Source organism: Accipiter gentilis, chromosome 24 (assembly GCF_929443795.1).
Source record: "Accipiter gentilis chromosome 24, bAccGen1.1, whole genome shotgun sequence".
NCBI classification, from domain to species: Eukaryota; Metazoa; Chordata; class Aves; order Accipitriformes; family Accipitridae; genus Astur; species Astur gentilis.
Window position 1 is genome coordinate 21,516,929 of NC_064903.1, and position 20,459 is coordinate 21,537,387.

Here is a 20,459-nt window from a genome sequence, read left to right on the forward strand (position 1 = left end):
TCTTCTCTGAGTAAACAATCCCATCTCCTTCGCCTTTGAATGACAAGAGCAGCAGAGACCTAGAAAATACGACATGAAAGCAATTTCCTCATTTTCTTGCCTTTTGTGCTCAGTTGCAGTGCCTGGAACTAGACAAAGTCTACACTGCGGCTTTTTATGCTGCATGGAGGGAAAAAAGAAAAAACCACATGCGGTGTCAGCCCTAATCCCCGACCGCCTGTGTGTCGGGCAGGCGAAGGACGTACTCCGAACCGCAGCGCTGCAGTAGGTGAGTGTTGCCTGGTGGGAAACGGCTCCTCGGCTGTACGATCACCGTCCCACATTTCATACTGCGGCACTTAGAAACGATGACGTACACGTTTTTGGGTCAGTGTAACCCATAGCCAGATCCCTATGCAGGAAGGTGTCATTTGGAATATTACTAAGAGGAGGATAGGAAGTAAAACAAAAAAAAAACCCCCAACAACAAACTGCTTTTATATGAACTATTCAGTTGCAATTGGCCAAACCCGTTGCTTGTTCTGGCTTCAACAGGTTTCTGCGACAGAAAGTGTTAGTTGCAAGTGTGCTCCTTAGGCTGAGCTGACACATAAAAACCTCAGGCTCTTGATTTGTCCGTATTTCTCAGGAGCTACCTAGTGAGGGCTTAAGGACAGAGTCAGTCTCTGAAGTTTATCAGTTTCCTAGATCTCCTTTGCCAGTACTCTGACATGTAAAACTATTCTGGGAAGGGCAAATTAAAAATCAATGATGTGCTCATCAACCCAGTATCAATGCAGCCTTAAGAAATGTAGATCAGCCATTGAGGAAAAAAGTGCTAAAATAGCCTTTATGGACACTAAAGAAAAACGCAAAAATGCTACCATTTCAAAGACTGAAATATTTAATTACTTTAAGTCTTTCTAAAACACATGATACTGGGTAACTCATCAAAGAGCTTTCTTCAAAATCTGCAATTCATAGGAGTGATACCGGAGTTTGGTCAATCAGTCAGAAATGCTGCAGGACTGTTTCAAGTCCTTTTTAAAAATAAGATTTAGATGTACGGTCCAACCCTCATTTCAGAGACTCCCAATGGAATAGCAACTAAAATTAATAAATAGTCAAAGGTAGAATTTAAGTTCAGGTGCTGCAGTTTTACTCACACATGAGCTTTTATTAAGAGTGCGGAAGGACTCACACTTCCCAATGCTCCCGTTTCTTTCTATCAGTCAATATTTGATTGTTTGATCAGTGGCAGTGTGATTAATGCAGCTATTAGAATGCTTGCTATAAAAATAATATGGAAGAAACCATGTTTGTACATTGCAAGACTACTCTGATAATTAGACTGATCACCTGTAAACAGAGGCCAACACGTTTTCTTGAACTGACACTTGGTTAAGCTAAGATTTCTTTCAGGAACAAAAAAATCTGATTATTCTATTCTGCTGTATTACAGAGCACAGTTTGAAGCTACACTTTGTAAGTCTGCAAAAGTCTCTTAACCAGAAAAAAAATCTAGCGATGAAAACAAAAGAAATTTTGAACGCTATACATGTATAGATAGTAGTATACATAACCATAGGAAATATAATCCCCACAGATGTATGTAAAGTTTTTTTTAAGTGACAGTGATTTCATTCAGGGTATGTGTGTGTGTAAACATAAGTATGCTTATATAAACATGAGTTGATAAGTAAATAAGCACCGTGCCTTTGACCCATGAATGAAAGTAAAGAGCTAACAGGTGATTACTTAATTCCACTTGACTCAAACCAGCTTTTAGACACATATTTTGAGAAAGGAAAGTTTCACTTGCAAAGTTCAGAATTTGGAACATACAATAATTAGGAAAATGTTTAATACCAACCCACCCCTTTATTAAGTAATTTCTTCAAGTATTTTTAATAGTGCAAAATATTGTTTTGCATTAGTACAGTAACTATGGGAATTCACAGTAAAAAAAAAAAAAAAAAAAAAAAAATCTTAAAAGATTTCCAAAGTCAAACAAAAATTTTTTAATACTGTATTTTTAGCAAGAACATTTTTAACAAAGAATGTGTACTTTAACTTAATATGGTACAACAGAGAAACCATACTTAAAAGTTTCCATTATCTAACACTCTACTGCATATTCATTTTTTTCATCTTAAAAGACCAAAAGCCAAGCTGAACTGAGCATAAAAAAAAGCATCAATTATAATCCTCATATTACGTCAGCTATTAGGGTTTAGCTCACACTTTTGAATTGGTCATCTAATGAAAGGACAATTTTTACATCATTCTTTTAAAAAATGTACACACATTTCTTTTTAAAACGTAATATATATCGAGTATCTGCTTCAGTAAACAAAGCTTAATTTATAAACACAATCGAAACAGCTCCATGTTGAACAGTTTCAGTGATAAACTGGACTTGTATGATGTACAGCCAGTGAGGACCTTTGTGGCTTAAAATCATTGTGCCATTGCTATACAGTAATAGCTACCTCCTTAGAAAAAAAAAAAAAAAAAAGTTCTTTTGGGGGAGGGAAGGGGGAATAATTCCTGTATGTGCTTAAAAATACTAAAACTCCTTTCTATCTCCGGGGACCTAAAAATGATCTGTTGCAACAGGCTTGGTTTGGTATGGTAAGCTTGTAAAAAGTCTCAATATTTCTTAATACGGCAGTTTTCGATGCAGCAACAGTAAATTGCTTGAAATTGTCCTTCAAGTTTCATGCTACAAATCCTGTTCTTCACACAGTACTGAAGGCATCAAAGGTTGGAAGGGACGTTTTTCATGAACTATATAGTCTTCAAATAGTGGTCATTATACATTTTTCAACAATAGGTGTTTTCTTCAGTACATAATAGTAGGTTTGATGTATGTTCTGTTTTCTGGAGGAAAAAAAAGGAGAAGAAAAAAGGTCAATTACACAGTTACACGATTTAGAATTAACTGACACTTAGGTGGGTTTCCTTATTTGTTTGTGACTTTGTTCTTCTCGGGCCGAGCTATCCGAGGGACAAGCGATATCAACTATCCTCCACGTGGTATGGTTTGCACAGGAGGAGGAGGAGGAGGCACGGGGTGACGAAGCCCTCGCGAGGGACCGTTACGCAGAGACACGAGCCGGGCCCAGCGCACTGAGCGCCTTCTAACCCGCTGGGACAGGTGGGGGCACTTCGCTGGGCTAAAAACCCACCAGCCCTCTTTCCAATGGTGCTTGCCAGCCAGCATCTGCTGAGTAGAGGCTATAAATACTTTCCTTTGGATTTTCTTCCTTTACTGCATTTGCTTTTTAATTGAACACTCATTTTCCTCCTTTTTTTTTTCCCAGAAGGCAGCCTGTGTTGTATTGCATGCCTCCGTAAGACAGACGGAGTAACATGGCATCGGCTTTACAACATACCATTATTACATGCACAAAACCTTCTAGGGAACAGTGTGTTAAAACAAAATTGCATTGCATTAAAGAATGTAATAGAAGTAAATCAATATCTGTTCTTGGAAAACTGCTCTTTCATTCAGAAACCACCACATTTTTTTAAAAAATTGTTTTTCTTTAGGGAAGCAAGTAGAAAGCCACTTATTTCCGTCATAAAAACATTCCTAGTTATAGTACCTATGAACTGTGATTTTTCTCATTAAGCAACTCCTTTAAGCCCAGAGGAAAAATAAATATTAAAACACCCACAGAAACTAAAGCTAACAAGAATCCATATTCTTGTTCATTATACAATGAATCATGAATCCACCCAGCTAAACCCGCAAGTACTGATCTTGAAGATGATAGCAAAATGATAATATTGAGAAGCATTTTGTATAATGTTGACATCTATCCCATTACTGTTTTACATATGCCAATACCGAACACTCATAAGGAAAGAACAAGTATTGACCTGCTAACTGACACTGATCCTTGGAGCAATCTCAAAGTTTGCCACATTTCAATTTCAAAATGCATTTCAGCTATAATATGAGTGATTTATCATTTAGCAGTAGCTGTCAAAGTAACCTCCTAGATAAAACAAAAACATCTGGAACCATAAACAGAGGAGAGCAGTAGCTGAATTTTAATCCAAATCCGACATGTTCACTTCATTAGAAACAGGAAACAGCTAATTAGTAATTGAATGTTTCATGGTTTTAAGGAGGCTCAGACTCTCCAAACACAGATGATTTAGTATGTATTTTGGATGTGAACAAGAATAAAGATTGGAAGAGCCAGGGACGTAACATCTCCGGAGGAACGCTTGGGAGCATGGGAACCTCTGAAGAAGTGACTAAAATTAGTTTCAGGCCTTTGGCCGATTAAAATTATTGTCTTAAACTTAGTGGGGCAAATACTAAAGCCTGGGGAGGGCGTGAGCAGAAATGCAAATATTGAACACTGTGGGTTTTGTTTGTTTTTTGTTTTTTTTGGGGTTTTTTTTTTTTTTTTTCTTTTCTCCTTTTGGCTATTAGGAAGGTGCACGTGACTTCTTCCCATGGCAGGTTGTAGGTGCTCTAGCCTATACTCAAAAGTCGTGCTTCTAAAATGACAGCCACAGACAGAATCTGCGGGTCGGCACGCCTGCCCTCCAAAAATCACACACATATCGTCTTTACAGGCAGTCCAAAAGACTGAAATTCTGCCAGAGCGTGCTTCTCGCGAGCCAGTACCACAGCGGCAGCCAAAGCGTTAGGTGTGGCGGGCAGCTCAGGCCCGCACGTCTCCCCTCCCCGAGGGCCTGGGCTCAGCGCCCACGCGCACAAAGGGATCTTCGTGCCTGACCACCTACACCGCGCGGGAGATACGGACGCGCTCGGGCAGTTAGTCCCTGTAATACCAAGGGAAGTCAGCAGAAATCAGGTATGTAACTTGCTACCGAAATGGCCGCCGGGGGTGGGCTCCGTCTTCCGATACTTTTGGTATTTGCACAAAGACAGTAAGAGAGAGACCACAGACGCGTGCAGATTTACGGTGCTGCATGTGGTGGCATGGGCTCTGTCTGCAGAGAGGAGGGGAGGAATCTGGATGTGCATTCAAGGGAAGAGTTGATTTGTCAAAGATGGGATCAGTAAGGATCAGTAATATCAGTTTCTTTAATTCTTGGTATTTTTATTGTGTTTTAGAAATTATTTTTCAAACTAAGGGAAGAGGTGGTCATCAAGGGTACTGCGGGGTGAGGGACTGACTTCTTTAAACTTTGAAACGGGTTTCAATTTTTCCTTCCTGCTCCCTTTATTTCTCAAGGGAAGCTCAGCGGAGGTATCTGGAATACCTGTAAGAGAGAAAGTAAATGCCAAAGCTCAAGCACAGTGCAGCCACCCAGGAGATATTATTGATCAGTAAACAGAAAGTGCACAGTTAAATATTTCCTTTTTTATAAAGCTCTCAATTATTCTCCAGGAATTAAAATACTTTTTGGTTGCTGTGCAATAAACTTAACTCCACGGTATTAACAACGTCATACAGCAACCACCTATGAGGAATTAAAGTGTTAGGAGCATCTGTGCTACCACTTATATGTGAAAGACAATGCGATGTTGTCAAATTCATCTTTCTGAAGAATATTCACCATCCCCTCAGTGTGGCTGACTGCAAGCTACACACCATTTTACAGCGTTTTACTGTATTATATAGCAAAGATTTGAATAAATCTGTGTGCAATAAATGTATTCTTTTATTAGGTTTATCCCTTAATCAAATATTCATTTATGTGGGCTTCATTCTATTAAAAAATGAAATTATACAAAGGTGAGCAAAAGCGTAGATTTACAGTAGTTTAAAGCCTAATCTCATTCTCTGGGGGTAATATTGACAATATAAAAACTGTATAAATGATATTCCCTAACACTAAAATATGCTTATGAGCCCCTTGTGCATGTTATACTGCTTTACAACCTACAGTGAAATGCATGACTGGCTTAATAAGCAAGACATTTAGAAAGGATTTTTTTTTCTCCTTCACAATGTATAAGACAAGTAAAGATCTCACAATTTCTCAGTGAGCCAGAGCCTATGTTAATAATTGTAATTCTCCCTCTGGATGGTGTTGTCTTCCCTGAGTTGTTAGTCCAGGGTATACGTTCCTCTCTTGTACTCTCTTTTGGCAACAGTATTATCGTTTGTCTTTTCCTTTCAAGGTTTTAATGTGTGTATAAAGGACAAATCCAAAAGCAATAATTATCACCTGCATATTTATCCACTTTTTTTTTCCCTTCCCTTTTTTCAGCCTGTTCAGCATCTCTGAATTTTCTGAATCCTTTATGAGGCTTTGTTTGTAATATCTTTGGTTTTAGTTAGTAATTCAGCTGCATTTCCATAAAAGTACTTTAAAACAAAACTTCCATGTGTACCCTCAAAAACTTGCATAAGGAAATGCGCCCCAGTAATGCCGGTGAGCAAATCCAGTCCAGGAAGGGGAGCGACGCAGCGGGCTAGCTGCCATTAACCGACACAGCTACAGCCTGGGATTGTTCAGGTAACTTCAGCACACTGTAAACTGGAGGAGAAAGTCATCGGAGGAAGGAAATTTGGGATCTGCTACACAATAAGAGCAAGGATAAATCTGTTGTATCAGTAACTGTAAATTATTCATGCAATTTAAAAAATAAACCCCAGCACTACATGCTGCAGGGAATATGGGTAGCAGAGATGAAATAATAAACTGAAAATCCCTCTTTGCCAATTTAGATGAAGGAGGAGTTGGGAGAGCTGCTAAAACAAAGGTTAGGCAGAGCTGAGACGTGGCTGCAGAGAGAAGAGCGGCAGGAGGGAAGAGGGCAGCCACGTGCCAGACCTGCGCGCTCTTGGAGGCTTTGCGCAACTCCTACTCGAGGGGTTGAACCAAAGAGTCCCACATGATACCATGAGCGTGCTGGACAGGAGCGGAGCTCTGCACCCTTCCTAGGCTACGTAAACAGTCAGCATTTCAGTTAGATCAAGAGCCAAGCTGAGCTTTGGATGCAGCGACACATGGAAAATACAACGCCGTAACGATAAATCTGATGTACAAAGCTGGGGCTAATTAGTTTGAATCAGTCTCTTATTTTGCAGAAAGAAAAAGAAAAATCAGAGAACAGTTTGCTTCTGCTGGGGATGATATCCCTCAAAAAAAAAAAAAAATCTCTATCCCTAAACCTCTTCGCAAACAGGAGTGCTGACTGTTGTGGAAGGAAGCTACGTCCCGGACCTGGCTAGCGAGGTGAGGACGACAGCAATTACGAAAAATGCAGAAAAGAATCCATTCACTACCATGAAAAAAAAAAAAGACCTGGACTGCAGCCAGTTCTCATGTTTTTGGGCTCGTCATTCAGCTGAATGACAGCAGTTGGTAAAACTGACTTCTTTGCCTCTTCATTAGCTGTCCAGCAAAACTTCTCCCTTCCATTTATCTATCTGTAAATATTTTCCGAACTGAGCAGCGAAAGAGAAGAAATAACACGCCACGAGCAGGGCTTGGTTTCCTCTAGACTCAGGGACAAATGTGGACAATAAATGCTGCTCCTGAGAGCAGCAGTACTAATGAAGTTGGTTTGCTTTCTTTTAATCCCCCGCTCTTTCATATCGCCTCTTTTCCACCCCTGCAGATGTGCACTCTCTGATGTTGTCCAACGCTGGCTGAGCTGATGATGGCTGAGCTCTCCCTCCCTGCGGGGAGCGGTACCGACCTCTCCTCCCTGCGCGTCCTCGCTCCCGCAGCAGCAGGCAGGACCTGGCACCCGACCCTTCGGTGCTGCACGCTCCTCAACCTCCTGCATTTGGGCTGCCTTCCCCACTTACTTTGTGCTTCGGAGTACCGCGTCGGCCCTGTCAAATATTTCCACATCCATGTTCACAGACCTAAGAACTTGCACATTAAATAGGATTTCTAATAAGTAACAGTAGCCAAGGACCAGAATATGTTCCCTGAATACAAACGATGCAGATGCTGGATTACCGTTGTCAGTTTTAGGAGACAGGGAGGTAACGTAGTGGTTGCTGCTTAGGAAATATTCAAGCCTACTGACACTGAATTATTGAATAAATGTAGGAACAGAAAGGTACGGACCTTCACACTCAACAGTCTCCAGGGGAAACCTCTGCCCACCTTTTTGTTTCCAGTAAATCACAAAATCTCAGCTTCCTCCCTCATACGTGTGTGTGTACGTGCTTACCGAGAGAGATACCCGGAATGCCACTGCGTAACAGAAGTAGAAATAACACTAAGATCGACGACACTGTTATTTTTAAAGCCCTGCAATTTGTATCACCAGCAGGCGAGCCATGTAGTCAGTTAGCGCAGTAATCTCCTGGCTAGTTACTAAAGAGGGCCCTTTTCTTGGTTAGCAGCTAACGAGACGGCTTTCAGCAGCGTGTGGCCGCTGTGTGCACGGACGCGACAGTCGGGTAATTGCACACAAACTTGAAAAGAGTTCTTCTAGAAACACTGCGATATGACACAGCACAAGGAAACTGCTAGAGGTTTAGTAAGTCAGAGCATCCAGAGCAGGACACGCACCAGAGACAGAGAACTGCGTGGACAGGAGGAAGAAGAAAAGGCCTAAGATTCAAACGAAGATAGCGAAGATCTCGCTCACAGGGAAAATACCAGGCCTCTGCTTAGTTTCTAATCACAGGTCTTGTCTTACACAAAATTGCAAGTGCTTGAACACTTTTTTCAGTGAAAGCAAGACCAAGACAATAACAGTGTAATTTCCAAGCTATTGAATTTGTCTCTTACAGTTGTAGAATGAATACTCTGAAATTCCGCAGCATCACTGGGTTTCAGTGGATTGCAGCATTTGCAGGTATAATTTGATACAGTACCAAAGTCGTTAAACGTATTAAAAACACTACCTCTCTCTTCTCTGTCTCCCTTGCGCCCTTTTTACCATAGGCTGGATTTGAAAGCTGGCTGGTTATAATCAGAATATTGGAAAAATATAGCCCAGTTTTTTAAATAATAAAACCCAGAATGCATTCCAAACTTCAACAGTCCTTCATCTTTGGCAAACAGATAAAAATAAAAAGTTATTCACGGTAACTGAGAGTTGCTAAATCTCTGCCAGGTTATTTCACAAACAAAAGCAGCAGCAGCAGCAGCAGCAGCCGCCCAGGGTCACCCTCCTGTTGCAGGTACAGTGAACCACATTTCCTTTGAACCGTGTTTTCACCTCAGGAAAGTCTGTCTGCTATGCTGCTGCCTCCTTCTTGAAATTTAGAGTCTTTTATTTTTTGTAAATTGTTATCATCAAGTATTATGGTAACATCTATTTTTTAAAATTTTAAGATAACATTGCTTTGCTGATTGTTCCAATATCCCCTAACAATGAAATATAGTAATACAAAAGTTAACTAAGGTATAAACATGCAAAAGGAGAAGTCTCCCTGCGATCATAAAATGATGTTATTTTCTGTTCAGCAGTTCATGTTACTGCTGTTCATGCTAATTAATTAAAGGAGCTGTTGCTGTAATGTGCAAACAGGGAATCTGAGAAACTGAGAGGGCTTTTAGGTCTCGGAGTGAAGTTAAGTCAATCTGGGCGCGGGCAATCAAATGTAATGAAATCACTTGTCAGTGCTAAGCTTGCAAAAACTGTGAAGTTTGACTAGGGAGTAAAAGGATTATAATTAGATTTCCAATAGGATAATAACTAAATGGCAGAAAGCAGTAAAGAGAAAATATTACTTTGTTAGCTAATGGTGCTGCTGTTCGGTTTTAGTTTTTATCAGCACACTTGTAGTTGTGCTAATTTAATTTGCTTTTATCAGCAAAAATGCACTACTCGAATGGTACTTGAATGTCATTTGCAAAAATCATTGATCTGAAGGTGCACTTAATGACACCCAGTATGTTTATTTTATGTGAAACGGAGATTGGTTGATAAAACGGTTGATGCACTATCTTGCTGGCCCACAAGTGAGTTATGGAAGCAAGGCCAGAAGGGTATCTGTGTGCATGCATCACCCTCTCCTGCACCGCTCAACTACGCGGGGGCCTTCACGACTCCAGCAACTCTTACTTTTCCGTTTTGTCAGCTGAAAAGCTTCTCTCAGTCAAGCTATGCTGGACCAGAAGATCACGTATACAGAGGATGGAGGTATCAGACTGTAAAGTTCAAAGAAGTTTCAAGTCTCGTCTGCACAAAATTTCCGTTCAATTAATATACAAAGCACAGAGAAAAATGAGTCAACTACATGGAAAAGATTTACAGGGCGGATCAGAATCCCAGCATATGAACAGCTTGTGTTAAGCAAATAATTTTAAGAAATGAGCATAAAACATGATATGACTTAATCACTGTGAAAGGCGGCTGTGTAGTATTTTTGTAATTTCCCTTTAAACCGTCTTAAGGAGGTACTGGCAGTGAAACTAATTGAATTTCAAAGGAAAGGCGCTGTGTGAATGATAGATTTCTGTCCAGCAGAGCTATTGACAACAGAAAAAGAAAGGTCTGCATTGATGCTAAAGCTTTTTTCTGTGCAACAGAGAGAGATTTTGGAAGCTTGGAAACAGCTTTGTATTAGGGACATGTGTTTTGACCCTTCCTCCTCCCAGGGCCCAAAAAACAAAGGCAGCAAATGAAGGGGGCAATGAGGGAGTGTGCTCAAATTGTTAAAGACGGCAGTGCAAGAGTAGCTGTCAAGTACAAAAATTGTAATCAAAGGAAAAAAGAATAAAAAGATATTATAGTATCAGCATAAATAAAAATGAAAGAGATGGTGCCACAGGACAGAAACACTTTGAAATCTAAACAAGCTCTATAGAGAGCTCTTCAGAAACCTTTTTATCAGCCGAGAGTCCTTAGTGAAAAACTGGCTAAACTCATCACACGTTTTCGTATGAACAGGATTACCGCACCGGAACTGTCACAGAAGTCAGCGTACGCTGTCATTCATTACTGTGGTGAAGAGATGCTTTGCCATTGAGGAGTACAGGACAGGTTTAAAACTTCTACTGCGCAAGTCACGTTCTGCTTTCACAGAGGGCCACCAAGCTCAGAGATACTGAACGTTAGTGGATATCCAGTTCTCCCTTTCTTCAGGCTTTTAACCTGAACAAAAACTTCATGATCCAAAGCCTGTTAAAACTAAAGACTGATGTAGTTGGGATCAGATTAAAAAAAACCAAACAAAACCCCACAACCCAAAAACCAACCTGAAATAAAACTCTTAAAATCTCAAGGTTTTATTGTATATCAGTAGCCCATAGGAAGAACAAGAAAGTTCTCTTAATTCCTTCTGCTAAGTAACTGGCTGTTGGAAGTGGCTATGCATCACTCTCCCCACAGTTATTGATAATCTTTTTTCATGGGAAGCCTCATTTGAGCCAACTGTAACTTTTTTCTTCAATTGAAAATTGAAATCAACTTTTTTTTTTTTTACTAGATTCTGTTCAGATTCAGCTTTGACTCCCAGAATCTTTTTGGAAGAGCACTGAGCACTCATCTCAGTAGGTATCATAAATAGATCAGAACCATTAAGAATATTTTGCTTGTCAAATTTAAATACATGTGTCCCAAGTGCTTATCCTATATTTTGACTGTTTCTGGCAGTAATGATGTTCCAATTGCAATATTCAGAGCACAACTCTAATCATATGTGTACATATATATATACACACACACATATGTTATATGTATATATCTGCATTACGATAAAGTTGTGATTCTCCTTCTATGTAATACGTAGCATATGAACCTAAAATCACAAAAAGAGACAGCAGTAAAAATATTTGAAAGCTTTCCTGTATAGATGACAGATGGACGACAGATGCATACCAGAGGTATGCAAAGTCAAGCCTTTAACAGTTGAGAAATGCTAGAAGTTATGTTGGTATCTATAACTGTACTGCAGTCCCTCTTCTGTCTGCACAGAAGGGGACTGTCTTTAGTTACTTCAACACACATTATTTTTTGCACATTACCGTTACATCATTCAGTAGAAAGGGTGGAAGTGCTCTAAGAAGCAGCAGTTATATTGGAAGAGGCAGCTGTCTCCAAGCTGCTATAGCAGCCAGCGCAGAGCTGAACGGTGTGTAATGAATTCAGCACAGGGTTGGAGGGAGAACAAGGTTGGTTTTATAGGAAACCAACATTACAGAACTGGACTTTCTCCAAAGTCAAGAGAATTTCTATGGTCAGATTGCTCAGATCAGATTTTACCACAGGTGACCGTGGATTTTCTGCGCGTCTCCAACAGGCTTCCAGTGGTGATGGATACAACCCCCAAGATCTCTGTATCTCGGCTCCCCTGAACGATGATTACACAACTCCCTTACTTCACACGCCTATAGTCAGAATGCATTTATTATTCTTTAGGAAGCACTCGGGCAATAGGAGCATATTCTGTATTTACAAACAGTCACTGAACAGGGAGGAAAACAGAGCACTGTATGATTGCTCATAACATGAACATGACTTTCTTTTTCCACCTACAGTTTACGTATTTTTTGAAAACACCCATGGTCTTGATAGCTAGGTAAGAATCAGAGGTAAAACATTTAAAAAAGATAAATCATATGTAAAATCACTTTTGAACTAAGCTAAATATGAGTTTCCCACGCCTCTATTTAAACATATTTAATTTCTGGTCTTGCAAAGTACTGATCTTTCAAAGCTTTTCTTTATTGAGCACAAAACCTAAATGAAGTTGTGTAATTTACATTTATCTTAAAGCAGAAAACAGAGACAAAAACTATTCTGCATTTCATTTAATTTTTAGTATGGCTCATGGTGAGCATGTATGTGATGGGATGCGGAACATACTGCACCTTGCATTGCTGCACTGTCATGTTGGGTTCCGTTGTGTTCTATTTCCATATCTGGGATTCCAGCATCTGAAAGACGTGACACTGAAGATTAATGCATTCCCCTTCGCCCTTCTCTCATGCATCTTTAGAAAAATATTTATAGCAAACTAGGGTGATCTCCAAGTTACACGGTCTTGCATAAAACATTTGGTCTTCATGGAATTTTCAGTAGTAAATTGTTTCCAAAATGTGCAAACATTACTGGTCTCACAGTGAATTATTTTTAACGGGCTTCACATTTGTCTGACGATCAGATAATAACCAACACATGATATTAATATGTCTGGAAAATTCTCTTGGAGAATGAGGGCATCTGACATATGAAAAATAAAAGTCGAAATTAAACTGTGATAATATTAAACTACATTGACTCTCCTGGCCATATACCTGCAAAAGTACAGAATTAAAGACTACAGCCAATGCCAGTCAACACGTTTGTGTGTATCCGTTGGCATGAGTGCATGTTACAGATAAGGACTGTGCAAATTCCATTTAGAGGACTCAGGTCAGGATGTTGTAAGCACGCACCCAAAGCAAAATGACGTATGTGGTATTATGTGAAACGTTTCCAGATTTCTGAGAACAGCCTTCCAAAATGGATCGTGCTCTTTTTTCCAAGTTGAGAGAGAGTCTCATAATGATATGCACTTTTGAACTATTTAATTTCATATTGATAATACCTCTGTATGCACAGTCCTTTGGGGTGGGGGCGGGGGCTCGAACACCCCAGGGTGTTATGATAACAGATGCCATTATCCACCTTGTGCCAACAAGGATTAGCATGAAGGGTATGTGATTTGAATCTATGGCACCTCAAATCCTGCAGAAACATCTGCTTCCCTTGTAACACAGCACTTACTTAGAAATTACAGCAAGGAAAAAACCACACCTGAAAGGGAGCTGCGTATACAGTTTTGAAGTTTTTCTGTGTAGAAGCCTGTTCTGGACTTTCTCAAACAGAGAATAACTGTACTGTTGCTTGCTTTCTCAGATCACTTTAGTCGGAGTGTCAGTATCTATCGCAAAGATGACGTTTTGCTGGTCACCCTACAGCCTAACCGAACTCTATGTCAAAGCAGGGCAACCCATTAAAGTATAGTCCATGCACAGAAGAGTAATATCTCAGTAATAGATGTGTAAATGAAATACATGTGATGGATGCATATGCAGCCTTGTAAATAAATATATACAGTCAAATAAATAATATTTTCACGTATACAATTTTTTCACGTAGAGTTACAAATGCCTGCTATCGCAGAGAGTTTCCCTTATTCAGATTCCCATTTTGAAGGGAAGTTCAGGGCGCTGGTCTATTAATCTAAAAAGGTTCTTTCTTTTCAAACCTCCTAGAGTACATGTTGTATATACGTAAAATGACAAAGTCATCTGTAACTAATAACAGCATCTGTTAAATGAGACAGACTGTCAGAGTTAAATTAAAAATATTCAGAATAGCCCTTCACATTTTGTTGTCATAAAATTGTACCTGCAATTAAATTGTGGATTAAGATGCTAATGAGCTACCTGATTTGCATGTGCAATCAGATTAGCATGTAAATATCAGCTTCTTGCAGGCACTAACATATATATGACTACCTGAGTGCGCCTGCAAATCAAAACGTTAGCAGCCAGGCCCACAATAGCAGATGTAAAGATCTGTTAATCACATTGCTGGCATGTTGGTGCCCTTTAATTTGTGGCTTCCAGAACTGCTGAGTACTCCTAACTGTCGTGCAAGCGGCAGGTGCTTACCAGCGACGGCAGAATCTGGGTGAATGACCTTACAGAACATAAGGATTTTAGTTTTTCCCTGACATTCATCTCAAGGTGCTGGCTATGTCTGTGGGATCCGATCTGGGCGTTTTTCTGATCCAGCGGAGGTGGTGGAAAAGGTTTCTGCTGGCTCTGTCCACCCACTCTCCCCCGGGTCATTGTCCCTTACCACAGCGCAACCGCAAGCTGTATATCCACGTCTGAATCGCCACCGTTCACTGTCAGTACATCGGAAACGCCAGCCAGTTCCTGGTTGCAGTGATATGCTGGACTATAAAACCCAGCAGATGAGAATGCCTCTGAAAGATGTTGCTCTCGTACTTAAAGAGTTTATATCTCTTAGGTGCTCTAGATAAATCACAGCTCGCAGTCCATTGCAGAGTGTTGCAGTGGCAGTTCACGTCGACAGGCTTGCCCTAACTTTAAAAAACAGTTTGGGTAGCCCTCACGACTGAGAACTCAAGACAAGCTAAAGTCATTATTTGTACTCAGCAGTTCAGGCCGTTTTTGCAGTCTGCGTATGTTATTATGGCTCGGTTGCCAGCAGTGCCCGAAGCAGGCAGCACAAAGTTAACGTGAAGACTACATGACACGCAAACGCAGCAGAGACTGAATGTAACTCTGATTCATGAGCCTCTGCAGAGACTTCGGGGTAGGGACGCGCAGACTGAACCTTAGCTACGGAACCTGAAATGAATTAAAACTCAACTAGGTTCAGTCTTAAAAGATTCAAACCAAAGCTCTAAACTTTGGCCAGAACCACATTAAGCAAGAGAGGCAAATCCTCCCACTACCCAAAAACATAATCGCCCTGTTAGGAGAGTAACTGATTTGGTTTTGTTTCACAAGAATATCTGGGAAGTATTCAAAACCTAGTCAGCTCTGAAAGCTGATACATATTTAACAAATTTCATAGGTCCTGAGGCTGAGCAAACTTCAGCCAAACGGCTTTTAAAATGAAGCTCAGCAGTTCTAAAAACGAATCTGCTGGGAGAGGAGAGTTCAGAGAACCTTATAGGAACCAAATTTCACATTGTCTTAGCTGGCACTGTAACAGATTTCTCTGGTAATATATTCAGCATTTCTTGTCATGTCTGTGTAAACTGCTCTGTCTGTTTCTCTAGTTGCAGACTTATTTTTCTTAATTCGTGACCCAGAGCACATGGCCTGAAATAGATTTTTTTATTATTTCAGGAAAGGATTGTGGCTTTTCATTCTGGAATTTGCTTTGTGCATCATCTTACTTTTTTTCACTCAGTTAAACATCATTTTAAGCTAACTGTGAAAGGCCAACTAAGACATTACCATTTAACATCCTGAGACTGTCACCTGATGTGGCCTGTTTAAGCGCCTGTTCCACTTGTTCTCTTCTCTTTGATTCAAATTCCAAAGCCTCCTGCAATTTTCTCTTCGCCTTTTTTTCTTTCTTCAAGCGTTTCTGAATTGTTGCTGAAATGTAAATATATTGTAAGAGTAGCTGTTAAAGCACAATTAATATATAATGGAGACAGTAAATGAGTTCATGTTCAATGTCCAAAGGCCCAGTTCTAGCTCGAGGAAAAAAAAATAAATTCTGGCATGAATCTGATATAAAACCAAAAAAACCCCCAAGCAGTGAAACAATGAACAACCTGAAAGGGCTTTAGATCTTGTTGAAGATCTTAAACCTTATTCTCACCCTGGAACAGCCCCTTGGATTTAAGTCTCCTGACCAGAACCGAAGAGTCTCGGAGCCAGCCCGGTGGTTCCTGTTACACGGACCTCACCAACTGGGACTAAATTCCAGCTACAGTTCTGCAGAGTTCGGATGAACAGATCATTGGCTTAAACTAATTTCTAGCAACAGCAGCAATGTACATCCTCGGAATTAAATAAATCTCTCTTCATTCTAACCTTTTCCCTTGATGCTGAGAATTATATTGTACCCTCCTCCTCCTGCAGTTTTATCTAGAAAGATAATCCAAACACACTGGTTATGTCTTCCCTGACCGCTCTTCACGGATGGAGGAAGTTTTCTGAATGTGTCAGAGATTTGGTTTTAGTTACGTTTCCTAACAGTAAAAGGAAATGAAATTTACTTCTGCAGGCAAACTGTCTGTGTGCAGTGTTGGAGAATCTGAAATGTCAGTACCAATGGAGCAGCAGTTGGGTTAATTTTGAAGCAGAATAACAAGAACCACCACCCAAGACAGAAGCCAGGCGTAAGGCTATTGAGAAGCTGGGTTAAGTGGGTACGCACTCAGATGAAAGATCAAATGCGTAGAGAAGGGGTATGTACTGATTAACGTTGAGTACATTCGCACTTCAGCACTAGTGGGAGAAAAAAAAAAGAGGGAAAGGCAGAGAAAGGAGAGAAACAAAAAAGCATTGGGTGTATGTTGAGAATCTCACAGAGAAATTAAAAGGCAACTTCCCAGGTAGAAAGCAGGTTGAAAACAAGCTTGTAACACTGGTAAATAAATCAAGTATATTCTCTTCAATAGCAATTTCTCCTTCTGACTGAAGCACTCCATGAAACGCTGTACAGTAGCTGGCTGTTTGGACTTAGAAGAGGTAACAGCGCAATAATACAGTGCTCCTCTACAGCTTTGTGTTAGATCTCAATGCACTTCACAGTCGTACAGAAAGCAGACACAGTGCCTTGACAAAGATCATCCACAGGCATTGGCATAGCCATGTAAGATTTGGCAGAAAACAGAAGTATTCCTGACTAATCTTAGTCTTAAACCTAACTATACATGAAGTTAAAACTACAGCTACAGAATTGTACAGTATTAATTGTAAAGAGGTGATCAATATCTTCACTGGGAACTGCTGACATAGGCTACCATTGTATTTCCTCACCTATATAAATTCAAGCAATAAAATGCACCTTTTAAGCCTTTTCCTCTTCAAACCCTGGATCTTAATTCCATATTTAACCTTATTTTTCACCAGCACCAGGTTATCATTACTTGGGCCAGAACTACATCTAAAACACCAACCTCTGCCAACAACAACCCTTCCTGTGCTCCTGCTGGCTAACAGACTGTCCTTATAATCCTTATTAACCTATCTTTAATGGGCTCTTACACTTGTTTTTTCACCAGTGCTGCAAGAACACTCTGTCGCGTCTCTTCTTTGTATGACCTGCGCTTCCCTTCCCTGGTTTAAACCGCTTGGTAGGATCTCTACAGGCCCACCACCACACTTCTGCTGAGCGTGTCCTCCGGCCAGAAAATAGTCTCCTTCTGGGCACCGCTCTTGTTCCAGGAAACCTGCAGTCAGCTGGCACGTCTGGTTGGCACGAGGAAGATCAGTTGGACCGGAGGCTGATGCCCACGTACTTTCTCAGAAGCAGCAGGAGACCACTTTCAGCAAGCTCTGGAAGGGGTCAGAGACCACTTCCACAGCACGCCCCAGCTCATCGGAAGGTGCTGCATTTCTACCAGCCAGCGCAGCCTGTGCAGAGGATGGAAGAATGCTTCTGCACTGTGCTGCTGTTCACGTCTGTAGTCAAACTCCACAGAGCAGTACTTAGTCCCGTGGATTCATTACGGAATCAAACATATGGAGAAGCGATGGCACTAGAAAAGGCAGGTAAAACTAAAAGACTAAAAAGAAATTGAGCTTAAAACATAAAAGCCCTTTTAAAATTACAATCTATTTTAGAGTCAGGTTTGCTAGCATGTACGCTCTGACAAATATTGCTCACAAGTACTCTTAAAATGAAAGTTGAATGTATACAAGCAGTATTTTGCCATCCATTTTATTTAGTTGCTTCTCCTGTATGTTAGATACCTGTGAATTTCAAATCACAAAATATTGTTAGAAAATTTACTAAAAAATCTGAAAAGTTTCTGGGAAAATCCACAGTATTTACGTAACGTTTTGTGACCGCTTGTTCATCTGAATCCTGACTGACTTTTACACATCTTTCTGGATTTGTGAATGCTCCAGTCAGGGGAAAAAGGGAAGAATACCATTACATGGGAAATTTCTGAGAGACTTAATATTAATTTCAAAATGTGATCTGCAGAACATAACTTTGGAAAATTGTGCAAACCATGTGAAAAAGCCTATCTCTGACTTTCTATAATAATAAAGGTGTGCATGTGGCGATGGCATGAAAGACAAACAATTCTGAGGATATTGATTATTGAAATTCTCTTTTGAGCCAGAAGCCAACAAAGCCTGTGAATGGCTTAAGGCTTTTGTTGACTTAAATGTGACTCAGGACGTGCATAGTGTGCTGTTTGCCTACAGGGAGATAAGTTTTGTTTTATAAAAATACACCAGTCTCATCCACACCGCGACTGGGGTGATGCAGCATTTCTGAACACCCACTGCAATTTAACAACTTCAATAGTATTTACTGACCCTTCACAACTTGACTTAGAAGTGTTCTTCTTTGTAGCCTCTTACTGAGAGTTGGTGCTGCAGACAGCTCTGTTCTACGCACCTCATTTCAATCCGAAATGCACAGGAAGGTAGTACTTGGCACCTACATTTTTGGTCTTATCTAGTTTTATCTTTCTGATTTCATGGATGTAATCTAGAAGTAGCTTTTGGCACATGAAGTACTATTCCTCTCCTTCAGATGGAGATTTGAATTTTAAAAAGAATACTGCCTTCTTTGCAATATCACAGCGAAAAATTCAGATTTACCAATTTAATTGCCTATTACTATCAAAAGCTTCTAAACAGTCATGGTTTTGTCTCAGAAGGCCCCATATGGGGAGTTCTATTGTATCTCACTCTTCTGATAGGAAAAAAAAAATTATCTAGGGTTATTTGCTTCAGATCTTGCACTTGGGTAGACAATTTCTCATAGTTCCATCTATTTTGTTGCACTGAAGTTATCTATGAGAAAATCTAGCTGACTAGCACCTCAACTACAGAAATGTGGGCTAGATAAGTAGTAAAGTAATGAAAAAAAAAAAATCTCCTAAATACCCAAATTACAGACATACTATCTTTCTCACAGTGAGACTGATTCTCAATGCTTGGAGAATAATAGCAGAAAACAAAAGAAATTAAAGCTGTCAAATGAAGAAAATCGGGCTGGGAATACACAGGTGGAGTGGTAATAATACATGTGAAAGCCATGAAACCGAATCAGCTTTCTTCCACAGAACCTGCCAAAACTCTCTGCAGCCAGTTGCCCTCCAGGAAATAATCCTTCAGTCACTGTTCTGTCTGCTTACGGAAAAGTGTGCTTCATTCTGTTTTTATTAAATTTAAATCTTTCATTACCAGTGCTAGTCCACTGCTGCATTACACTGAAGTATGAATGTCAGTTAACTCCGAGTCCTCAACAGCTCCAGCTGGAAATGCCAAAGGGTTATACATTTAATAGATATCTAAACTCCATTTTTCATTCACTCACCTCTGCTTTGCAGCTCAGCTGTGAGTTGCCTTTCCAAGCTCTCTCTTAGTTCTCTCTCTCTACAAAGCTCCATCTTTAACTCTTTCTTTTCCTGCTGTATCTGCTTTTCCTGGACTCTTGCATTGTCCACAGCCACCTTCAGCAGGCCCTAAAACACACACAAATGTAAGATCTGAAAATACCATTTTCTTTCAGCAGTGACAAAATTAATCCATTTGTTTCTTTTACACCCTCCAGAAAAATTAAAAGCAGGAACCTATAGAGGTGGAATGCAACTGGGCATCTGAAGTAGCTAAATGTTACGTATGCACAATTTTGTGGCATGGAATCGTTCAGTATAGCTTTTGCCAATTCATCCTACTGATGTGGTTTATTACAAACGGAGTGCCGTATCATTGCTGACCTCGGTCAACTGCAGGGAAAAGCAAAGGAGGAATAATGAGACTGGTGAATTTTAATATGACCATTATTGCCAACTATTAAGTCAAATAGACAATGTACGAAACCCTTTCACGATCGATAATGCCAGGTAGTGGAAACCTAAGCATGACATTAAATAAAAGGAATTAGA

The 20,459-nt window shown here is 40.2% G+C and overlaps 1 protein-coding gene across 4 annotated transcripts in view; it reads right to left on the reverse strand.

The window, feature by feature from the left end:
* Window positions 1-2,020: 2,020 nt before the first annotated feature.
* Window positions 2,021-20,459, reverse strand: part of DACH2 (dachshund family transcription factor 2) — a 313,869-nt gene continuing 295,430 nt past the window's right edge. For 2 of the 4 annotated variants that reach the window (XM_049828092.1, XM_049828089.1), the window contains 4 exons: window positions 19,889-20,036; window positions 15,826-15,969; window positions 12,709-12,774; window positions 2,021-2,862 (listed from right to left, as the gene is read on the reverse strand). In XM_049828092.1, coding sequence (XP_049684049.1) covers window positions 2,825-2,862; window positions 12,709-12,774; window positions 15,826-15,969; window positions 19,889-20,036 — 396 coding nt within the window. In that variant the 3' untranslated portion in view covers window positions 2,021-2,824. Of the gene's footprint in view, window positions 2,863-4,791; window positions 5,233-12,708; window positions 12,775-15,825; window positions 15,970-19,888; window positions 20,037-20,459 lie in introns of those variants that run through there. The other 2 variants (XM_049828091.1, XM_049828093.1) reach the window with 2 other exon arrangements.